General features: G+C 39.6%; 1 protein-coding gene across 2 annotated transcripts; it reads right to left on the minus strand.

The window, feature by feature from the left end:
* Window positions 1–2,211: 2,211 nt before the first annotated feature.
* Window positions 2,212–18,175, minus strand: CFAP206 (cilia and flagella associated protein 206). 2 transcript variants are annotated; one of them, XM_075708301.1, is made up of 13 exons: window positions 18,081–18,175; window positions 17,772–17,896; window positions 16,009–16,092; window positions 15,587–15,677; window positions 14,209–14,397; window positions 13,786–13,944; window positions 12,646–12,854; window positions 11,695–11,814; window positions 8,985–9,183; window positions 8,136–8,273; window positions 6,444–6,637; window positions 5,244–5,387; window positions 2,212–2,442 (listed from the first exon to the last, which is right to left on the minus strand). In XM_075708301.1, exons 2-13 carry the CDS (start codon window positions 17,877–17,879, stop codon window positions 2,212–2,214), a joined length of 1,866 nt encoding a protein of 621 aa, XP_075564416.1. In that variant the 5' UTR covers window positions 17,880–17,896; window positions 18,081–18,175. The 2 variants fall into 2 exon arrangements, with proteins under 2 accessions (XP_075564416.1, XP_075564415.1); XM_075708300.1 differs by lacking the exon at window positions 18,081–18,175 and having other exon boundaries at window positions 17,772–17,879.
* Window positions 18,176–18,472: the final 297 nt, after the last annotated feature.

The following is an 18,472-nucleotide window of genomic DNA, read 5'->3' on the forward strand; positions in this document are numbered from 1 at the left end:
TTCACCAGCTTCGCTGCCCTTCTATGTATCTCTATGTGTCTGCGTATCTCTATGTCTATGTACCTGTCTTGTGCTCCCCAAGCAGCAAAAGCTAAAAAGGAAAAAGCCCCCAAGCCAGCTGTAAACGCAAAGGATGCCGGTGTGCTACGATGAGCCACCCTTCAGATAACCTCGAAGCCCGACACTCGTGAGTGTTGCGCTTTGTTACCCAACCTCTGACCGTGACGCCGTCCCAGTATTGCACGGTCTTGCCATCACGGGTATGCACACCAGCAAAACAGAAGAACCAGATTTAAATAAAGAAAAACTCAGGCCCAAATGGGCATCAGCTGAACATTCTCTCCCCTTTCACATAAATAAAGCCATTTTGAAAAGTAACCTCTCCTTTTTTTCTGAACTGTTTTATTTGTAGTAAACACCCAGGAATCTCGCACGCGTATTTCTCATTGCCAGTAGCAAGCTCTTATGTGCTGGCATGTTCCTGCCATGCCAAACCCGAAATGATTACAATTGTATTCCCCAATATTTTGCAGTACTGCAGTAGCTTCTCCAAAGGGAAAAGAGTGAGTGGGATAAAAGGGATTTTCACTTACCAGTTTTCTTTTAAATAAATGTAATTTTGTATTCTTAAATTACGAGCTGGTTGGTTAAAAGTAGTAACTTCAATGTAAAAGGTTCAAAGGAATGATGATCAAAATACATGGAGATGACGACAACAAAAAGTATTCAGTGAAGCAGCAACAGGGTATTTTCTCTGAATTTAAAAAAAAAAAAAAGCTGCAGCTTGTAATAGCATTCATGTTTTTATTAATAAATCTAAAAATCAGTGCCAGCTCATCACTGAAAAACATGGAGGAGCAGCACATCTGGCTGCTACTCATGAGTTTCTTTTCACAAAAGAGAAAATCACCTAGTGGAAACCATTTACTTAAGTTTTTTCCTGTGCTCCCCTCCTGCTCTTTTTTTAATAATACCTTGCAGATCTGTCCAGCTGTATAACTTTAAAAAGCGAAGCCAGATAACGTGGAGACAGTTAAAACAAAAAGAGAATGCTACCCTGCACAATGCCACCGAAAAATCACCCAGCAGCTTGAATCTTGAGTTTTGTTGTCACAAGCTTGTGCAACAATGACCCAGGAAACCATGCTGCACCTGACCAAAAAAGACTTGGAAACATTAGTACACCCTACGGCAATCACAGTTGCACACCTGGACTTTCTGCCGATAATAGTTCATGGAGCAATTTGTTGTTGTGAAAAGTATCTCTGTTTTCAAGTACCCCCTACTTCCCTTTGAGAAGACGTTTCATCTTACAGCTCAAATGATTCAGGTTTTCACAAACAGAAACACTGGCTGCAGCTGCGTCGATCGGAGCCAGCACATACTTCACTGCCCCGACGAAATAAAGCTAAAAACCTTTTCCTGTTGTGGTTTAGTTTTTCAAACACAAGTGAAACAGAGCTTTCAAAAAGGTGCCCCGAAGTCAAGTTCCTATGGTTTCCAGTGTGCTCACCAGCACACTGTTTAGCCAAGGAATATGGAAATTACCAGAGACCTGAAAGGCTGCCAGAGCCATCCAAGCGAGGTTCCCTCCTCTTGACCTCCCCACCTCGGCCTACACTCATAACGCTGATCACCCTGCAGAGACACTTGGGATAACGAGAGCACAAGTGGACAGGCCCAGCGACCTAAATCGATCACATTTTGCTGTTTTTACCTTCTTGATGATTCTGCTTAAAGGGTGGAGCTGTGACATTCGGGTGACTCTCCTGGGATCAGTTTTGTTTCACATCAATGGGAATTATGCCTCCATAGGAGCTGCAGCATTGGCCCTGTATCTCATAAAAGCTATTTGTCTTACACGGCCCTTTTCATGTACCAAAGCCATGGCTCTTAAACACAGTGTTTCAGCATGCAATCATTGTATTAAAACCTCAAGAAAATCCCAGAACACACACTATACATTTAAATGTTAGTTTAGGTCTTTGGGAACATCTTGATTCTAAATTGCTGTTTAAAATCTGGGTGTTTCAGGCTTATCATTTCTATCACTTAATGCCAGTCAGCAGCCCCAACGGATAAGGTAAACAAAATAAATAAACTGCTCCTGGAATCAAGAGACACAGTGAAATCTTTTGTATCTTAGTTCAGATATATGCAGGGATTTTTATACATCCATTCAATATATATTTTTAGGTTTCTCATTTTCACTTAGGTTTCATCTACCGCTCTTGTTAAGTCTACTTTGACCATATGAGTAGTAGTAGATGATCCTCCTCGGAGACCTTCCAAGAAAATCTGTGGTCTGGGTACACTGCTCGAGTTGTCACGCTTGGTCTGGGTGCTAACATATTTTGGCAAGTACACTTGGGTGGAGTTCTCTCTTCTCATATGGCTGAGATCAGTCTGCATGGCATGAGTTAATTTGCGGCGCAAATTGGCCTAAAGACACAAAAAGAATCAGATTAAGCAAAATTTTGTTTCAACATTTTGGCACTAGTGTATACTTAGGTGGTTTTGTATGTTTTACATCTATGGGCTTCACAAACCTGGAACACAGCCCACTTCACCCTACTGTCAACGCACAGTTGCAACTGTGATTTGGTAACTCCTGAACTAACAGGATGTGCCAAGAGCACTGTATGTAGCCCACACAATTTTAAGTCAGCCTCTTACTGCTTTCGTGTTTTCCTTTCTGTCACAGTGCGTCAAATTTTGTTAAATGCTGGAGCCTTTGTTTTGTTAGAACAGAATGTTGTTTTCATGTTAAGCTCTTCCAGCGCTTCAGACTAATTTCAATGAGTCTGAAAGCACACTGAATAAGATGGCAGGCAGATAAATCCCTTTGGGCATCTGAAACCTAAAACAAGCTTGAGGATCCCAAATATTGTGGATAACCAAACTACAGGATCATGCCTTTGTCTGGTTTCAAACCAAACGTGACAAGGTTTAGGTGTTGGTGTCACAAAGTACCAGATAAAAAGGAAAAATGCCTTCTTTCAAGACCCTGCTTATTAACACCTTGGCAAGGGGCAAAAGGTAAGGTAATTTATGATTAAAGCTCTGTTTAATCACAGAAACTGCTGTAGATACAACAACAAAACCACTTCTCAAAAAGTGTTAATATTACAAAGTCAGCACTTCAAACAACAACGTTCCTTCTTCCAGTGAGCCTAGAAGGCTCACTTGTCAGCAATGATGTAAGACACTGTAAATATATGAAATAATGTTGTCATCAAAATACACAAAATCCAGTCAGCAGAGACTGGAGTCAGTGGAAGCTGGAGAGTGATTAAGTTGGCCAAATTCAGTGTTCATGTCAGCGTGAGTCAAAATATTCTCCTGACTCCACTAGCCAGGTCTCTAGCAACTGGAATGGAAGTTGAAGCACCTATATGTAGACTCATTTTGATATCTTAATCTACAACTGAATCTTATGCACAGTGTCATCAAGGAAAATACAGAAAAGAACAATAAGGAATTTACGGAAGAGGTGGCATGGAAAGAAAGACAATGTTTTAGTCTTTTTTTCTGAGGGTTTTAATGACAATTAAAACAAGAGCAGGCATGAGATACATGAGATACTTAGAGAAGTTTATCCCTCTTGAAAACTGAATGTATGCTATTGCCAGGAACTATGCTTGCAGAGAGAAACAAATGTGAGCTGAAAATTTTACTTCTAACATCAGATATGTGTTCTAACAAACTCCTATTTTAACACTTCCTATCACTGCAAATTTTCTGGCTAAGTATGAACAACAGGAAAAACCCCAAAGCATCTGAGGTCACCCTCTAACAAAACCTGCAAATATGTCCGATGCTCCCCTAAAACTATCAAATTCACAGATGCTTTGGTAAGCTATTTCTGTTATTTTAGCACTTCAATTCTAATTATTGTATCATCTACAAATTCAGCATTAGTCACTGTAGACAAAACACTTTTGCATGCACCTGGGATTTTTTGTTTCAACTCAGCATCACTAATCTCCCATATGGACAGTTGAAGCTAAAACACCCTTAGTACTTTAAAGTACTAAGTATTTCAAACTAACAAGCTACAAATTTGCTTGTGAACAGTCTTCACGCTCAGCTATTGGAAAACATCCGCCTTTGCTTGTGCTAAAGATAAACCACTGACCACATCTTACATTTATTTATGTACTTTTGTCCATTACAGAAGCAAAGGAGGCTTTTAGCCAGGCCTCTTGTAAACCCAATCGGCTTCTTTATATCCCTCAGTAACAACTATTACTTGGAAACCTTTATAAGCCAGTTAACACTGGCAAGACTTCTCAGTCCAAAATTTTGGAACTGTGAAAATCAAGTGCTATACCTTGACAACTGCATGTGCTGGCAAACGACAGAAAGAGCTTCTTAAATGTACACTGTTACTTTAAAACTTTTTATCTATGTGGCTAACCTTCTGTGGACAGACTGTGATTTCCAATCCATCAGAAAATCATCATGATAGCATAACAAACATTTCCTCTGGATTATATGTACAACACAAAACCTACTTGCTCTGTTTCTTACTGCTCTGAATTGGTCCTACATGAAAGAGGAAAATTTGTTTTTCAAAAAGGGCAGAATTGTTTTTAGCAAACATGAAGAATGACGATAAAATGAAAAATATTTCATTATGCAAAAAAAAAAAAGGAAAAAAAAAAAGCCTCATGCTTTGATACCTTTCAAGGATGGATCAGTTAGCTCAAAGAAAGCTTCTGCAGGGTCAAACACATCCAAAGGGACTCCTAACCATTCTGTCTGCCAGTTACTACATTTTTCCTCTTCTTACTTGATGGTGATAAATATTAATATAAATTGCTGAAGTTGCAAAAACGTTTTGCCTGACCCAAACCTTTCTGCAACTTTTTTTTACAAGGAAAGTATATAGCAATTTCTTCAAACTATTAAATTCATTTGAGTGTAGAGAAAGAACTTAAAAATTCAATGCTAATCAACAAGCTCTTATTACTTAAAGCAGGCAAATGAAAAATTTCGAATTAATAGACATGACAGTGGAAGCACTGCTCAAAAAATTGGGGAAAATATGGAAAAAGTGTGGGAATAAGAAAGTCTAGAAATACACAGAAAAAATATCTGGAAAAAATATTGAGCCAGTTGTAATGGAAGTGTACATCTTTGAATAAGGTTAGATTTATGTTGTAAGGAACAAAAGTTTACAGTAATTTATTCTGTACTTTGTTATCCAACAATGAAAATCTGGTAATAACAATACAAACCAATTTTATAGCTTTTCTTCTCAGTTCCCATTCATTCCATTCATAGGACGTCACAATAGTTGGAGGCAAGATATGAGTATCAGTTTGAGTACTACTGTCACATTTTGCGGTTGGTTTCGTCAAACATTTGTCTGCATTTCTGGCCTGGATGAAAAAGAAATCAAAACCAAGCAAGACATTAATGAGAAGAATACAGACATCTAAGCAAAACAGCATATGGATATGCTACTTTTAAAAAGCAAATAAAAATCTGCAAACCACAAGTGGATAATGATTTTTACAGTAAAAACATTTTTGTTCCACCCTGCCCCTACTAAAAAAGAAGAAACCATTAAGTATTTGATGGATTTAAATTCTGACAGAAATCCCTTTAGGCAGAGGCCACAGCTGAATTTCAGACTCCCACATCCCAGCTGCGTGAGTGCTTTAATCATTGGATTTTGATAAAAAGGGATCCCACCACCACCAGTATTTTATGATGCAGGCACCTCAGTTTATCTTTATGAATGGACTAAAAATCACAAATCATAATTAGGAGAAGTGCTTATATCCCTGCCAGAGCCAGGATATAAACCATATCTTTCTCATCAAGAGCCAGTTCAAGACTACACACTTTGCATGGCTAGGGACCTAGAATTCACAGTGTATCACAGAGAATGTCTATCAGTCCAAATCAAGTCTTTGGATTTCACATCATAGCACTGTTGCATTCATTATTAATGAGTGCCCTTTCATTTTGTAATATGTTCCATAATTCCTGTCCCCAGATATCACTACACCCTCATCCAGCACATACTGATGAACTGCTGGGCGAAAGCTCCAGTTAATATGGTATCTGGATTATCTTCTGTTGCATTTATTTACTGTCCCTTTAAGCTACTTTTGCAAAAATGAGAAAAAGAAACATCAGACACAGGGTCTTCCTAGGCTAAGGACGAACAGCTTTTATCGCTGCCACAATCCTTTGGCTCTACATATTCTCCTGTGAAGAGAGAAGGTGAGAACAACATGAAGGGAAAACGTTTCTTATCAACACCCTGAAAACCTGGAAAAGATGGACCTTCAGACATTCTGTATGATAGGCAGATGATTATACTTCTTTTCTAAAGATGGGTATCATCTGTTCTCTTTATGTTCTAGAAAGGACAGACCAACCAGTGACCCAACAGCTATTCAGCAAGAGGCATGGGCAATGTATACCTGTGCATACGGAGCAAGGTATTCAAACTGATGACGAAGCTCGAGCAGATGAATTAGCTCTGCATGTTCTTTTGCTTTTTCTATGTTCAGCTGAATGAACTTATCTGGATCTTGAGCAAAGATGTATGCAGCTTCTTTGGAACTGAAAACATAACATCTTTCCTTGTGCTTCAAAATTCCAATAGCAGGATTTCCTAAAAAAAAAAGCCCAAAACAAGCCCCACAAAATAAACAGCGAACAGTATGATATCCAATACAAAAGACATTTGTAATCAAGATTCTGTGTTTCCTTCAAGACAGTTTCACTTCCTTTTTTTCTGTAATCAGAATCAATCCCTAAAAGTAAGCTTTTTAAATATAGAAAAGTCTATTTCCTTAAGTCAGTACAACTGCTTTTGGTCAGTTCACATCCAGCATGCCTGAGTGCATATCTGTCAGAAAGAGGCCTCTTCAGCATTAAAAGCAAACAACTGAAGAGAAATAATATGATACGGGATTATAAAACCATGAATTGCGTGCAATATAAAATTACTATTTGCTAATTTTCCTAATAGAACGACTGTCAGGTCTTTGATGAAATTATCAAGCCAGAGCTTAAAACCACCTGAAGAAGAGGTACCTTTTCATAGTATATATAATTATAATTGCGGGACTCTCTGACAATAAGAATATCCCATGGCAAACTCTAAATGGAATCAAAAAGCAATTAGATAAATGGAAAACATCTATCAAGGATTATTCAACAGAAAGGTACAGGCACAACATTTGCCCGAGGAAATCCCATAACCACTGACTGCTACAACGGGAAAGGATCTAATTAAGAAAGGATCATTCCTACTTGATTTCTCATAATCTTCAAGTGTTCATGACTGACCACATCCAGAAATTGGATACAGGGCTAGAGAGACCTTCAGCCTAATCCAGGACAGCTGTTCTCTCATGCAATACTACATAACTGTAAGTAATTTACATTGCCGTTAAAACATCTATTTTTCAATACTGCCAAGAAACAGCAGTATTTTCATCCCAACCTCCTGTAGGTTTAAAAAAGTTCTATATGGATAGGTTCTATAAAAAATAGGGAGACAGAAGGCATGAACTGATGGGGTAGCTGAAATAAGGCTTGCTTTCAAGACAAATGACCCTAGAAGATAAAAAAAAAAAATCCTATGATTAGTTGACTTAATCAAGTGCACTTTTGCATTCTTTTCAGAGAAGATTTTTGGTACTTTATATCCACTGTTTAAAAATACATATGATGTAGGCACAAATGGGTCCATCTGCAACAGACAGATACACAAAATAGAAGGAATGACCATTTATTTTCCTATGCCTGTATTAAAACACATTAACAACAATAAAAAGCCCTGCATTCAGCTGCAGTGTAGGTTATACAGATGCACATATAGCAGGAGGAAACATTTATCCATCCCATGTTGTTTCCACCTCTGCTTGCTTCTGCCTACTTTCTCTCAAAGCCCTCCTACCTTCTCTTTAGGGCAGTTTATTTGTGTTTTTTTAAAACAAAAATACTTTAACAGGGGAAGTAAGTTATCTGGTGTGAAAATTACAAACGTGAAAATACAGTATGTCAGCTTTGACATAAGAGGATGCATTCAGAACATGTCTTTACATTTTCACTAGTACTTGTGTATGTATAAAGTATGGAAAAGACCTAACTACAAAGCATACCTGGGAGGATGAGGCCTTTCACACCAATTGCATGTGCACAGAAACCATGGTACTGGATTAGCAACTGGTCAAAATTATCCGTAGTCTCTGGAAAAAGCCATTCTTGGTTCTTGAAATCAGAAACATTCACTCTGGTTCCTAAGAAAAGGTTTAACAAAGGAAAGATTTCAGTAACAAAACATCAGATGTTTAAAATACAATAATGTTACAGGGTGACAGGATTACTGCTGTCTTCACAGGGTGGCCTGCAGTGCCAAGATCCCAACAGCAGAAATTTTGGCCCTGCCTTAAGAGAGATCCTACTGAAAAGTCAGTCCTGCAGGAGCCTTCTTCAGCAGCATTAGTTTTCTTTGGAAACAGGGGATGAGAACAGGAAGGTAATATCTTATTCTTCTATTTCGTTTTCACCCCCTCATGCATTACAGATCCCCTGGAGTACAACTTGGTTACTAGGGATACCATCTTACAAACAAATACTACTGGTAACCAAAGCCCCATTAAATTAGCTTTTTTATCGCCCCCTCCATTTCAGAATTTCTGAAAGGTATAAGAAGACATAAACAAACTTAAGAAATGTCAAAAAAATGTAGAAATATTATTCTCTGATCATTCTGCCATTTTTACAAGGTATATTTGTATCTAGTAGCTATATTTTAATTTTATATGCAGAAATAAAAGCCCAAACTACACTACATGAAAAATAAATCCACACACTACAAGACTCATTTTAATTTGCTGTGCAAAATTCTGATTATTAAAAAATCAATGTGTAGCACCTTCTGTAAATAAAATTCAAGCCACAAAATCTTGGAAAATGAAGGAAAACAAAAAAGTAATAACTTTCAGTACCCATGGTTTCTCTTATCCTTTCCTCATCACTTTTCACAGTCACTCCTTCCAGAAGAGATGTTAGCACTTCCTCAGGAAAAAGCTGTGATTGGATTTCCGAGAACTGTTGGAGGTTGTTAGTCATATTTGTGAGGAAGCTTAGCAGTCGTATCTCATCCTGAAAGCCGGTCCAGAGGTTAGAAAGTGCAACAAAGAGAGGCTAGAAAATAAAGAAAATTATCTGAAATGCAGATTTGGTTTGTCTGCAGCATAACCCAAGTGCTGTAGACAACAATCCCTGCTATAAACAAAGCGGGGCTGATCTCCAAGGCCTTCAGCATTCAGATATTCCAGGGGAACTCCTGGGCACTGTAAGAGGAGCTCCCATCATGTATGCCCAAAGCACGTATGTCCAGCATGTATGCCCATAGGCTGGAATGGTACTTTTCTACATTTTACTCCAAAGCCTTTCCCAAATAAGTTACTCTGAGACCATGCTTGGAATTGAGTGCTTCACTGACAATACAGTTTTATAACTGAAAATAAGGCATACAGGAATAAGAAGGACCAGAAGAAATGCACCTGGTTAACTACCAAATGGAGTAAAACCACACCTATAGGTACAAGCTATTAGGCTTTGTTATTTTTTCTGCCCTGCTTCCAGAGTGACTTAGTACCACAGCCCCCAAGCCATCATGTGTGTCAAATTAACGGTGTGCAAGCCTCTTCTGAGTGGTACAGGGTTCAGGACAAAACTGGACGCTGCCATTCCCAGCAGCGATGCTGACATACAGGTGTACATACATTCAGAAGAAGCCTACAGGCTTTAAGTATAAACGCTGCTTTCAATGGCAGTGATATAAAACGTGCCCTGTAATGTCTAAACACACAGAACATTTACGGGAAGACATTCAACAAATCTGAAATGCACGCTAACAACATTATATTTCATGCATGTTAACAACATTATTGTAAGAACAGCCAACAGAGCCAGCTCTGGAATTCATCTGCATCACTAACGCTGTGGAAATGTTATGGTTACAAAAATGGAAGAAACTTAAGGAAGGGCAGCAAGATCAAAATCATTCTTACTAGAATAAACAAAGAATATTAATGAAAGCTACTATGTTTCCTAAAACAAATGTTTACTACAAATATAGGCCTTATTCTACGGTTTTTAAAAGACAGAATGCCCTGCTTCTCTACATTTGTAGAGGATCCAGCTTCTCAGCAACTAGATGAAGACAAGAACTATTTAAATGATGTGTTAATAGAGAAATCTCTACCTGCAAAAGACCTGAAATCAAAAGACATTACATATTCTGTCTTCAGCAGAGAAGAAAATACAACTAACCAGCCTGAAGAGAGAAGAAAATCTAGGAAGGAAGCAGACAACAGCAGACAGCTTCTAGGGAAAAGTGTGTACCAGTCACCTAAGCCCCACAAAGATACAGAAGAAGAGAAAACAACTGCTTTGAGCAGCTGGACGAGAGGGGAAAATGTTCTCCAAATGTGAACATCTGGCTTATAATATCACAAGCAGACATAAACTGAAGCATCAGATCACATCTGCGATGTACCTCAGTTAAAGTACCACTCCCATGAGTTTCCAGCTCAGATGCCCTTACAGCAAGTGTAAAAAATATTCCGAGTAGGTCGTGGGGGCATGATCTTCCTCCCTCCTCCACAGTAGACTTTATTTTGCTTTCTAATTATTTGTTTAGAAGGATGAAATATAACCTAACATATGTATGAACTGCATGCTAGCTCAACAGCTAACTACAAGGAATTAAAATGATAGGCATATCACACAAAATAATGCGCTCTTCCATGAAAAGCAAATTAAACGAAGCTGGTTTCTGACACATTTCTCTCCCATTTCCTTTACACCATGCCATCACAATAATCCCAGGTTCTCACAGGGCCATCGAGCACCCTCCTTCACAATACCTGCAGTTTGCATCACTCATTCCCTCTTCCTCCAACACCTCCCTCCCATGTCCTGTAGCTCCCAACCAAGGGTGAAAGTACAGAACATCGATCGCGCAGAGCTACGTGGCTGCTCACTGGCCAGACAGCACACAAACCAGCACGTAATTGTGGCATTCCCATTTCAGACTTGATCTTAGGACAGCTCTAATTGTGTCTCTTTAGTTGCTTGTTTTTCACAAAACTGGCACAAAATGACATATTTTGGGATCTCTGGACTCTGACAAATTTGACTGAAACTGGCTAACAGGTTCAGAAGCTATTGGGAGGTGCAAAGAGGCTGAAACCCCCATCACAGAAACCTGATTTCTTTAGGAAAAGGATATCAAGGACTCATACTGTAATTACAGGAATTGCTATCTGAAAGGACTTTAAGAAAATTACACTCTGATGCGCTGTTATTGTGTTCTTACTATTTCTGCAAGGAACAGGAGAATATATACGCAAACCAGGAAAATATCACTGTACTACAAATACTGACAAATTACTCAAGACACTTACAGTAAAACACCATTTAATCCTTTCTCTCCCTCTTTGTACATTGCTTTTCTTTTAATTTGAGATCAAGTCTTTTAGTTTAGTTGCCACTTCAAAAATCACAGATGCTGTTATAATAAAGAGAAAATAATGTGGCCTTTTTCTTAACACAAACTATGCAAAAATACACTGGTAAAGTATTTTGTAATACTTTAGTAATTTTTTATAATTAAGAAAAAATAGGTTTTCCATTCAAAATACTTACAAAAACTTCTTTGGTATCTACGGAAATCTTATTCTGCACCGTGTTTTTCAGCTGCTCCATTGTTGCTGCAAACTGCACATTCATCTTTTCAACTTCTTGAGCACTTGTAATGGCATCACACTGGAAAAAGAACTTACTTCAGGTAAGAAGTATGACAGTCAAAATTCAAGTATTTAGTAAGCAGTGTGTATTCGTATCTCTTCATTGAACGATTTTCAGACAACTGTTTTAAGGAACGAAATGCACCCTAACTTTCCACAAAATGCATTTTTCCTTAAGTGTTCAGGTATAAAACCAGGTGCTTCTCTCAAACATATACTAGTAATTTTTATAGAAAACCTCTACATTTTTATAGTGAAGAGAACTGGAAAAAATTTAAAAGAGAAATATTTTTCCAAGCTTTATGACATACAGGAAGAACTAATTAAACCCTGCAGTTTCTCAAAAGACAAATTAAAAGGTCTTCATAAACAAAACAAGTTTCAAGAATTTAAATTGTATTCTTCAAAGACTTCCGATGACTCCATATGTGTTGGGGATGTCTGCAGACTAAAACTGAGGTGCTTTATGGATTGAACAAGGAGATTTTTTCTCTCATGCCTTTTGGGGCAGAGTGACTATCAATATACAAACAAGAAATAAGTCCTACTTTTTTAGTCCTTTGTTAATGAAATTAAACCAAAAAAGGAAACCTCCAGAAATTAAATGGAAGCACAGTCGCACTGCAGCAAACAATTAATTCATTATGTTTTACCTGACAGTAGCCAAACCCAGCAAGTTAGGTACAAAGTTCAGTATGACAGATGATGTAGATGCTCATATAGTGAGATAAATTTGATTTCATTTATTTCTGAATCGTTTTTCTGATATTTTTGTCCTGTATAAGTAGGTAACTTGAATACATTCCATCTGCAATAAAACCCCACAGGATATAACATGATGGTATCTCACCAGAAGGATGCAAAGGAAGGCCTCATATTGTCTCACGTTGAACAGCGCTTCTTTTAGTTTAAAAGAACTAAGCTGTGTATATCTGCGTTGGTCTTCCTGCATGGATTCCAACAGAGCTGTGTACTGGTGGGCTAGTGTATGGCAAGTATTAAGACCTTCATCGACAGTCCGTGTAGCTGACGGAATGGCTTCATTCAGAATGGCTGGCACTGTTTATATAGAATAAATATGAGATACATATAAAAAGGATTGTTTAAATCATTAGCAAAAGATTACAGTGAAGATTACAGTGCAGTATTTGAGCAAAGTAGGCTTCCAATAAAATCGCTAAATTTTGTCCTTAATTCATGCATTTCCAAATGCTTGCATACTAGTTTCAACCACTGTACCTTACTAGTCAAGTGGTTCCAAATAGTGAGAATTACAGGTGTGGAAATATCACAGTCAAGTCAATGACTGTGAGAAAACTTGCTTTATGATGCAGTTCAGCTGATACTACTGACATGGGTTTCCTGAGAGACTTTAGGCAATCTGCACAATTTTCAGTTCTCAGTTTCCTCTAAAACTGGGCTGCAGACCAGTTACAAAGAAGTCTCCACACTGAGCTACAATACTACATGCATATTCACAAAAACATTTCCACTGACAAGGTTTCAAAATGCGAAAGATTTTTGAGAACATGTTAAGACTCTGAAGAGGTTACTCCAAATTATCAGAATACAGATAATGCCCCAGCAACTTTTATCACTTCTCATTACGCATATGCAACAGAAAATTGTAACTGGATTGACAGTGCCCTTTCCAGATTTTAATTACATGCTTTTAAAGGCAAACATTACCTGTTTAATTCACTTAATGGCAAGGGATCAGGGAAAAGTTATCATGAGGTAAATAAGTGCATGAAGTTAATACATATAATCCTTCCACATTAACCACATAGGGCTCCTTCTTAGCTAAAAAGTAGTAGCCTACGCGGAAACCTATAACTAAATACCAAATATGTACTTTTCCATCAGGTTTACAGACCCTCAGTCAAAGCTATTTATCTAGAGAGATGGGATATTATTGGAGCTGCTCCAGTGAAGAAGGCCAGGAAGAATTAACTGGGAATACACAGCCCAAATGCAGTTGTTTACTTACAGTCATCAATGCCGCTTCCTCCTTTCCTGCATTCCTTGTTGTACAACCGAATTCCTGTGACTAGCATGGCGAGCTTTTTCAGCTGTTGCTCTTTGTTCTTCTTACTGAGTGAGAGGAAAGTAATCATCTCTGTCTGGGGGAATACACTCTGCAGGGCAGCTAGAAGCATTACAAAGGGTGAGAAAACCCTCAATATGAGAGAACAGAAAAGAATCATTAAACAAGCAAAAACACCCTCTCCTGAACAACTGCAAAAAGTAGGAAATCCATGGCAAATTTAGACTTCACGGTTGAGCAGTGACAGTTTGGGTAGCAAGCCGTCATCACAGTTTACCACATCTGTATCTAAAGATCAGCAAAGAGAAGGTGAAATTTTAATTTTCAAGAAGAAAAGCCCAGTTTCACAGCTGGGAGTTTACTGACCTGTCACCTCCCTGACAACCTCAATATCTGTTGGGGATCCCAGGCCAGAGCTCAGCAGCATGTAGCTAATGATCTTTCGATACACATTCTCCATTTCTTCTTGCACACGAGGATGACTATCTGTGATATCTCTGACCACAGGAGCCAGCCGTCTCTCCAGAACATGATGCTGCTCACTGAGTAATTCAGCTAGGAAAGAAGGACTGTTAGAAAGTGCTATCTAAATTATTTGGAATTTGGGTTACACAGAGGGTGCAATTCATTGCCACAGTCAGAGCACCAACTTAAGGTTTCTGAAGCACAGATGTGTGAAAGAGATGTTCAAGGTACCATACCATTATAATTAACAACAGTGGAGTTAAACATTAATATAATTAGCACGATTAACATCAGTCAGTAGAGTCCAGAGAACTATTCAGGCCAAATTAAGCAGCAAGTCTCTGGCTCTCTGGACTCCTCTGACTGCAGCAGGATCTAACACACACACACAGACACACACACAGACACACACCACACACACACACACCCCCCCACCCCCCCCCCCCACACACACCCCCCAAACACTCCCCCCCCCCCCCCCCCCCCCCATCTGAAGTTACACGCCCAGATCTGAACATTACTCAGGATCTCAGAATCTTACTGGACTTATTGAGCTTACTGAGCCTGGAAGACTTCGGAGCAGCTTTCTAGTTTTGCTAATTTTTGGTTTTAATCCATGCTAAAAAGAAAACATTTTCATGACCAACCCACACTGAAATGTTTATTTTTTGTCTACTCTTGTTCTGTGTCTTCTGTGTCCCAGCCAGCCCTCACTATCCCATTGAGATCTGAAGTTACAGTTACAGCAGAGACATTCTCCCCACCTCATTTTTCTTCCGCATTCCCATTCTCAGACCATATGTAGTTGCCACTGATGAGACCAAAACATACTGGGTTAAAACTGTAACTGATTGTTCAAGATTGCTCATCTCAATTAGGGATATTGATGAAACATCAAGTTCTCTTTCAGATACATGAGAGCAGTTCTGAGTACTGGTCCTCTTTTGGATACACAGGTGCAGCGCAAGTTTTTCTTGCTGAAGGCAGCTAGCCACTGCACGTGAAAGCATAATTGTCCTCAAGTGATCTAATACATTACATTCAGTAAATCTCTCAGAAAGGATGAGTGTAGTCTCAAATCTAATGTGCATTTTTTCCCTACTACATCCACACTGAACCACCATAGCCCTATATAGTACATTTCTCCAGGGTTTTTTGTTTTGCTTTACTGCCAGCAGTCATTTAACAGGAATCATTATTAGCCCTACAGAGAGAGATATTAAATCCTAAACTCAGAATCAACTTACTCTATGAAAAAATTTGTTTATCTTGAAATTACCTCGGTTTGCATAGTTCATATCAAAGTAAACTTGCATCTTAATTGTGCTCAGGGATGGGTTTGTTGTGTCAAGCAGCCTGGTAACACAGAGCTAAGAAGAGAGACAGAGAAGTGCGTTCTTTCTCATCACAGGGGAAACATCTGAACTGACAGTGACTATGCTACAGGTTTCACAACAGCAGTAAAGCCCCCTCCCTACCATTCTCTCGACATACTATGAACGCTAATGAAGTATAAGGCTTTTTTTTACATGAGGAAACTCATAGTCCAGTCTTTAGCTACAGAACCATGAGAATAAAGTGTCATTAAAATTTTGAAAGTGTTCATATGAAAATAAAATGGCATTTTAGTTACAGGAACAGGTAGCAAATAACACTAAAGTCTTAGCTAAGTACTGACTCTCAAGATCATGTCAGAATTACCTGGATAAGATTTTCCACATTGTTTTTTGTAAGGATTCGATCCACATTGAAGTCATTTCTTGGATCTAAACCAACAGCTTTCACCTAGAGATCGCCAAAAGAAAGCTATTAATTTACATCTCAATATATACTCTTTGCAACTAAACTTTTGTTTTCTGAAAAATCTGAGATGCAGTCAGTACTTCTTTACTATTCTTTTTTTCCATTTCAATCTTTGATAATGAAAAAGTTACTTCATTTCACATGTGTTGCCAGTTTCAATCTCAGTTCTCAGACATAAGTGGAAAGAAGTCTATTTGTGATGCAAACTTTGCAGAGAAATATTTAAATACAGCTCCTTCAAAAATTCCCTGGGAAAATATTTTTCTAATATAAAAATCTGTCATGGTTGTTTATACACTTCTCAGTTGGTGTTGTATGCATCAATACAAACATTTACCATCTGGATAAAAAATTCATAGTGTTCTACACACAGAGAAATATGTGCATGTTTGCAACTGGTATGCATGCTGGGTATCGTGCCAGCCACATGGGAATGTTTTTTACCCATGGAAATTTTTATGCTGACAATTAATATTGCTTTTGATCCCAATGTATTTTTTAAAGGCTTGGTGTCACCTTTAGGAAAAAAAGAATGGCAGACTAACAGTACTGCTGTGAACCACTTACATTCATATACAGGTTTATGAAGAGCTGATTCTGTTCTTATGCCATCAATAAAGAAAGAACCTAGCTCCATCTTTCTGCACACACAGCTTTGCAGATACATTCAGACTATATTCTGCAGCGGTGCTGTGTCTCCTAAAGTGAGATGCCAAAGTGTGTAATGTTTTTTAGGATACTTATAATTGTCTACCAAGGACAACACTGAGATTGATTCAATTTAATTTTTAGCTTAAGTGGGATCCAAGCCCACTTGTTCAAATATTCAGCCCATTTATACTACCTGGCCCAGCCTACACAGAGAAACAAACAAAGAATCCATCACAATAGAGGGAAGAGGTAAGCGTCAAAGAATAAAAATAGCTGCTGCAATAAACATTCACCTATGCGTCATGCCTTTTTATTCATTTACGAAAGAGTGGGAAGAAATGTTATTAAAACTTGGGAACACTTCTCATTTTCACTTTAGAAAGAAAAAAAATGGTCTATCTGCCTGCAGAAGAAAACTAAGGGGGACCTCTCATTTGGAGTTCAAAGAGTTCCCAGTACCTGCAGCCTTTTCAGGGCCTTATACTCACATAGATAGCAATTCTGAGGAATGAAATACTTTCGCATGTTTTTAGGACCCGATACCCAGTATCACTGAACGCCCCTTTAAAACTTCCCAATGCGGGCTATCAGTAACCAAGATGTTTCGAAGTTCAAGTCACCCCTGAAAGCCTCGGCTGTCGCCATCCCAGCCTGGGCAGGCTGCTGCGGAGCTGCCATTTGAAGTTTGTTGGCTTTTAAGACCAAAGGAACGATTTATGTCCACGCTTCACGTCGTTCAGTCCAAGCAGTGTCAGTCAGCGACTTCGGGGGAACTATTCATCGTATGTAAAATTAAGCCCCTGCCTCACGAAAGCCTTAAAACTGGTTTGAACTGCCAAGCTACGGGCACCCAGGTTTGAAAGTTCTATATGCTATATCTATATGCTATCAATACATATGTGTCTTAATATTTTACGGATCACGTAAGAATTTGAACGTGATTAGAAAAACACCCAGATGAAATAATAATAATTAAAAAAAACCACCCTAAACATTTAATTTGCTCTTACCATGAACGCCACCAAGGTTTCAGAAACAGTTTGTCCCTGGGCGGCGCATTCTTGCCCGATTTCGCGAATGATTCTCTTGATGACACTCTCGGTCTGGTCACAAGACATACTGGGCAAGCACACACCTTAACGGGATTAACGCTTATTTAAGATTTCGGGCGCGCCTTTCAACGTTTCTCCTCAAGCGCCTGAGGGCCGCCCTCTCCCCCACACCGCCGGCCGGGGGCCGCCCGCCGCCCACCAGCCCCTCGGCCCCGCCGCTCCCACCGCCCCGGGTGCCCCCAAAACATCCCGCTCTCACCGGCCGACCCCCCCGGCCCTGCCCTGCCCGGCCCGGCCCGGCGCGGCGCGGGCGGCGGCAGACGGCGGGAGCGGGGCGCAGGCGGGCGCCGTTGCCATGGGGACGCGGCCTGGGCCAAGGCCGCCGCGGGGCGGGCGGGCAGAGCGGGGCCGGGCAGAGCGGGGGCGGGCGGGGATGCGGGCGGGACCCTGCCCAGGCTGCCGTCTGCGTGCGCAACGCGGAGGTGCACGTAGAGAAATACCTGCCTGTACGGAATATATATGTGTCTGTACGTGCGGAGGGTATGGGCGCACGTGCCTGCATATGTACCGAACATACGTGTACGGACGCATGGGAATAGATGCGCACGCGTACATAAACATCGGTATGTGCATGCAAACCGTGTACGTGGACGCCTATA

The sequence above is a fragment of the Pelecanus crispus genome, chromosome 3 (genome assembly GCF_030463565.1).
Source record: "Pelecanus crispus isolate bPelCri1 chromosome 3, bPelCri1.pri, whole genome shotgun sequence".
NCBI lineage: Eukaryota > Metazoa > Chordata > Aves > Pelecaniformes > Pelecanidae > Pelecanus > Pelecanus crispus.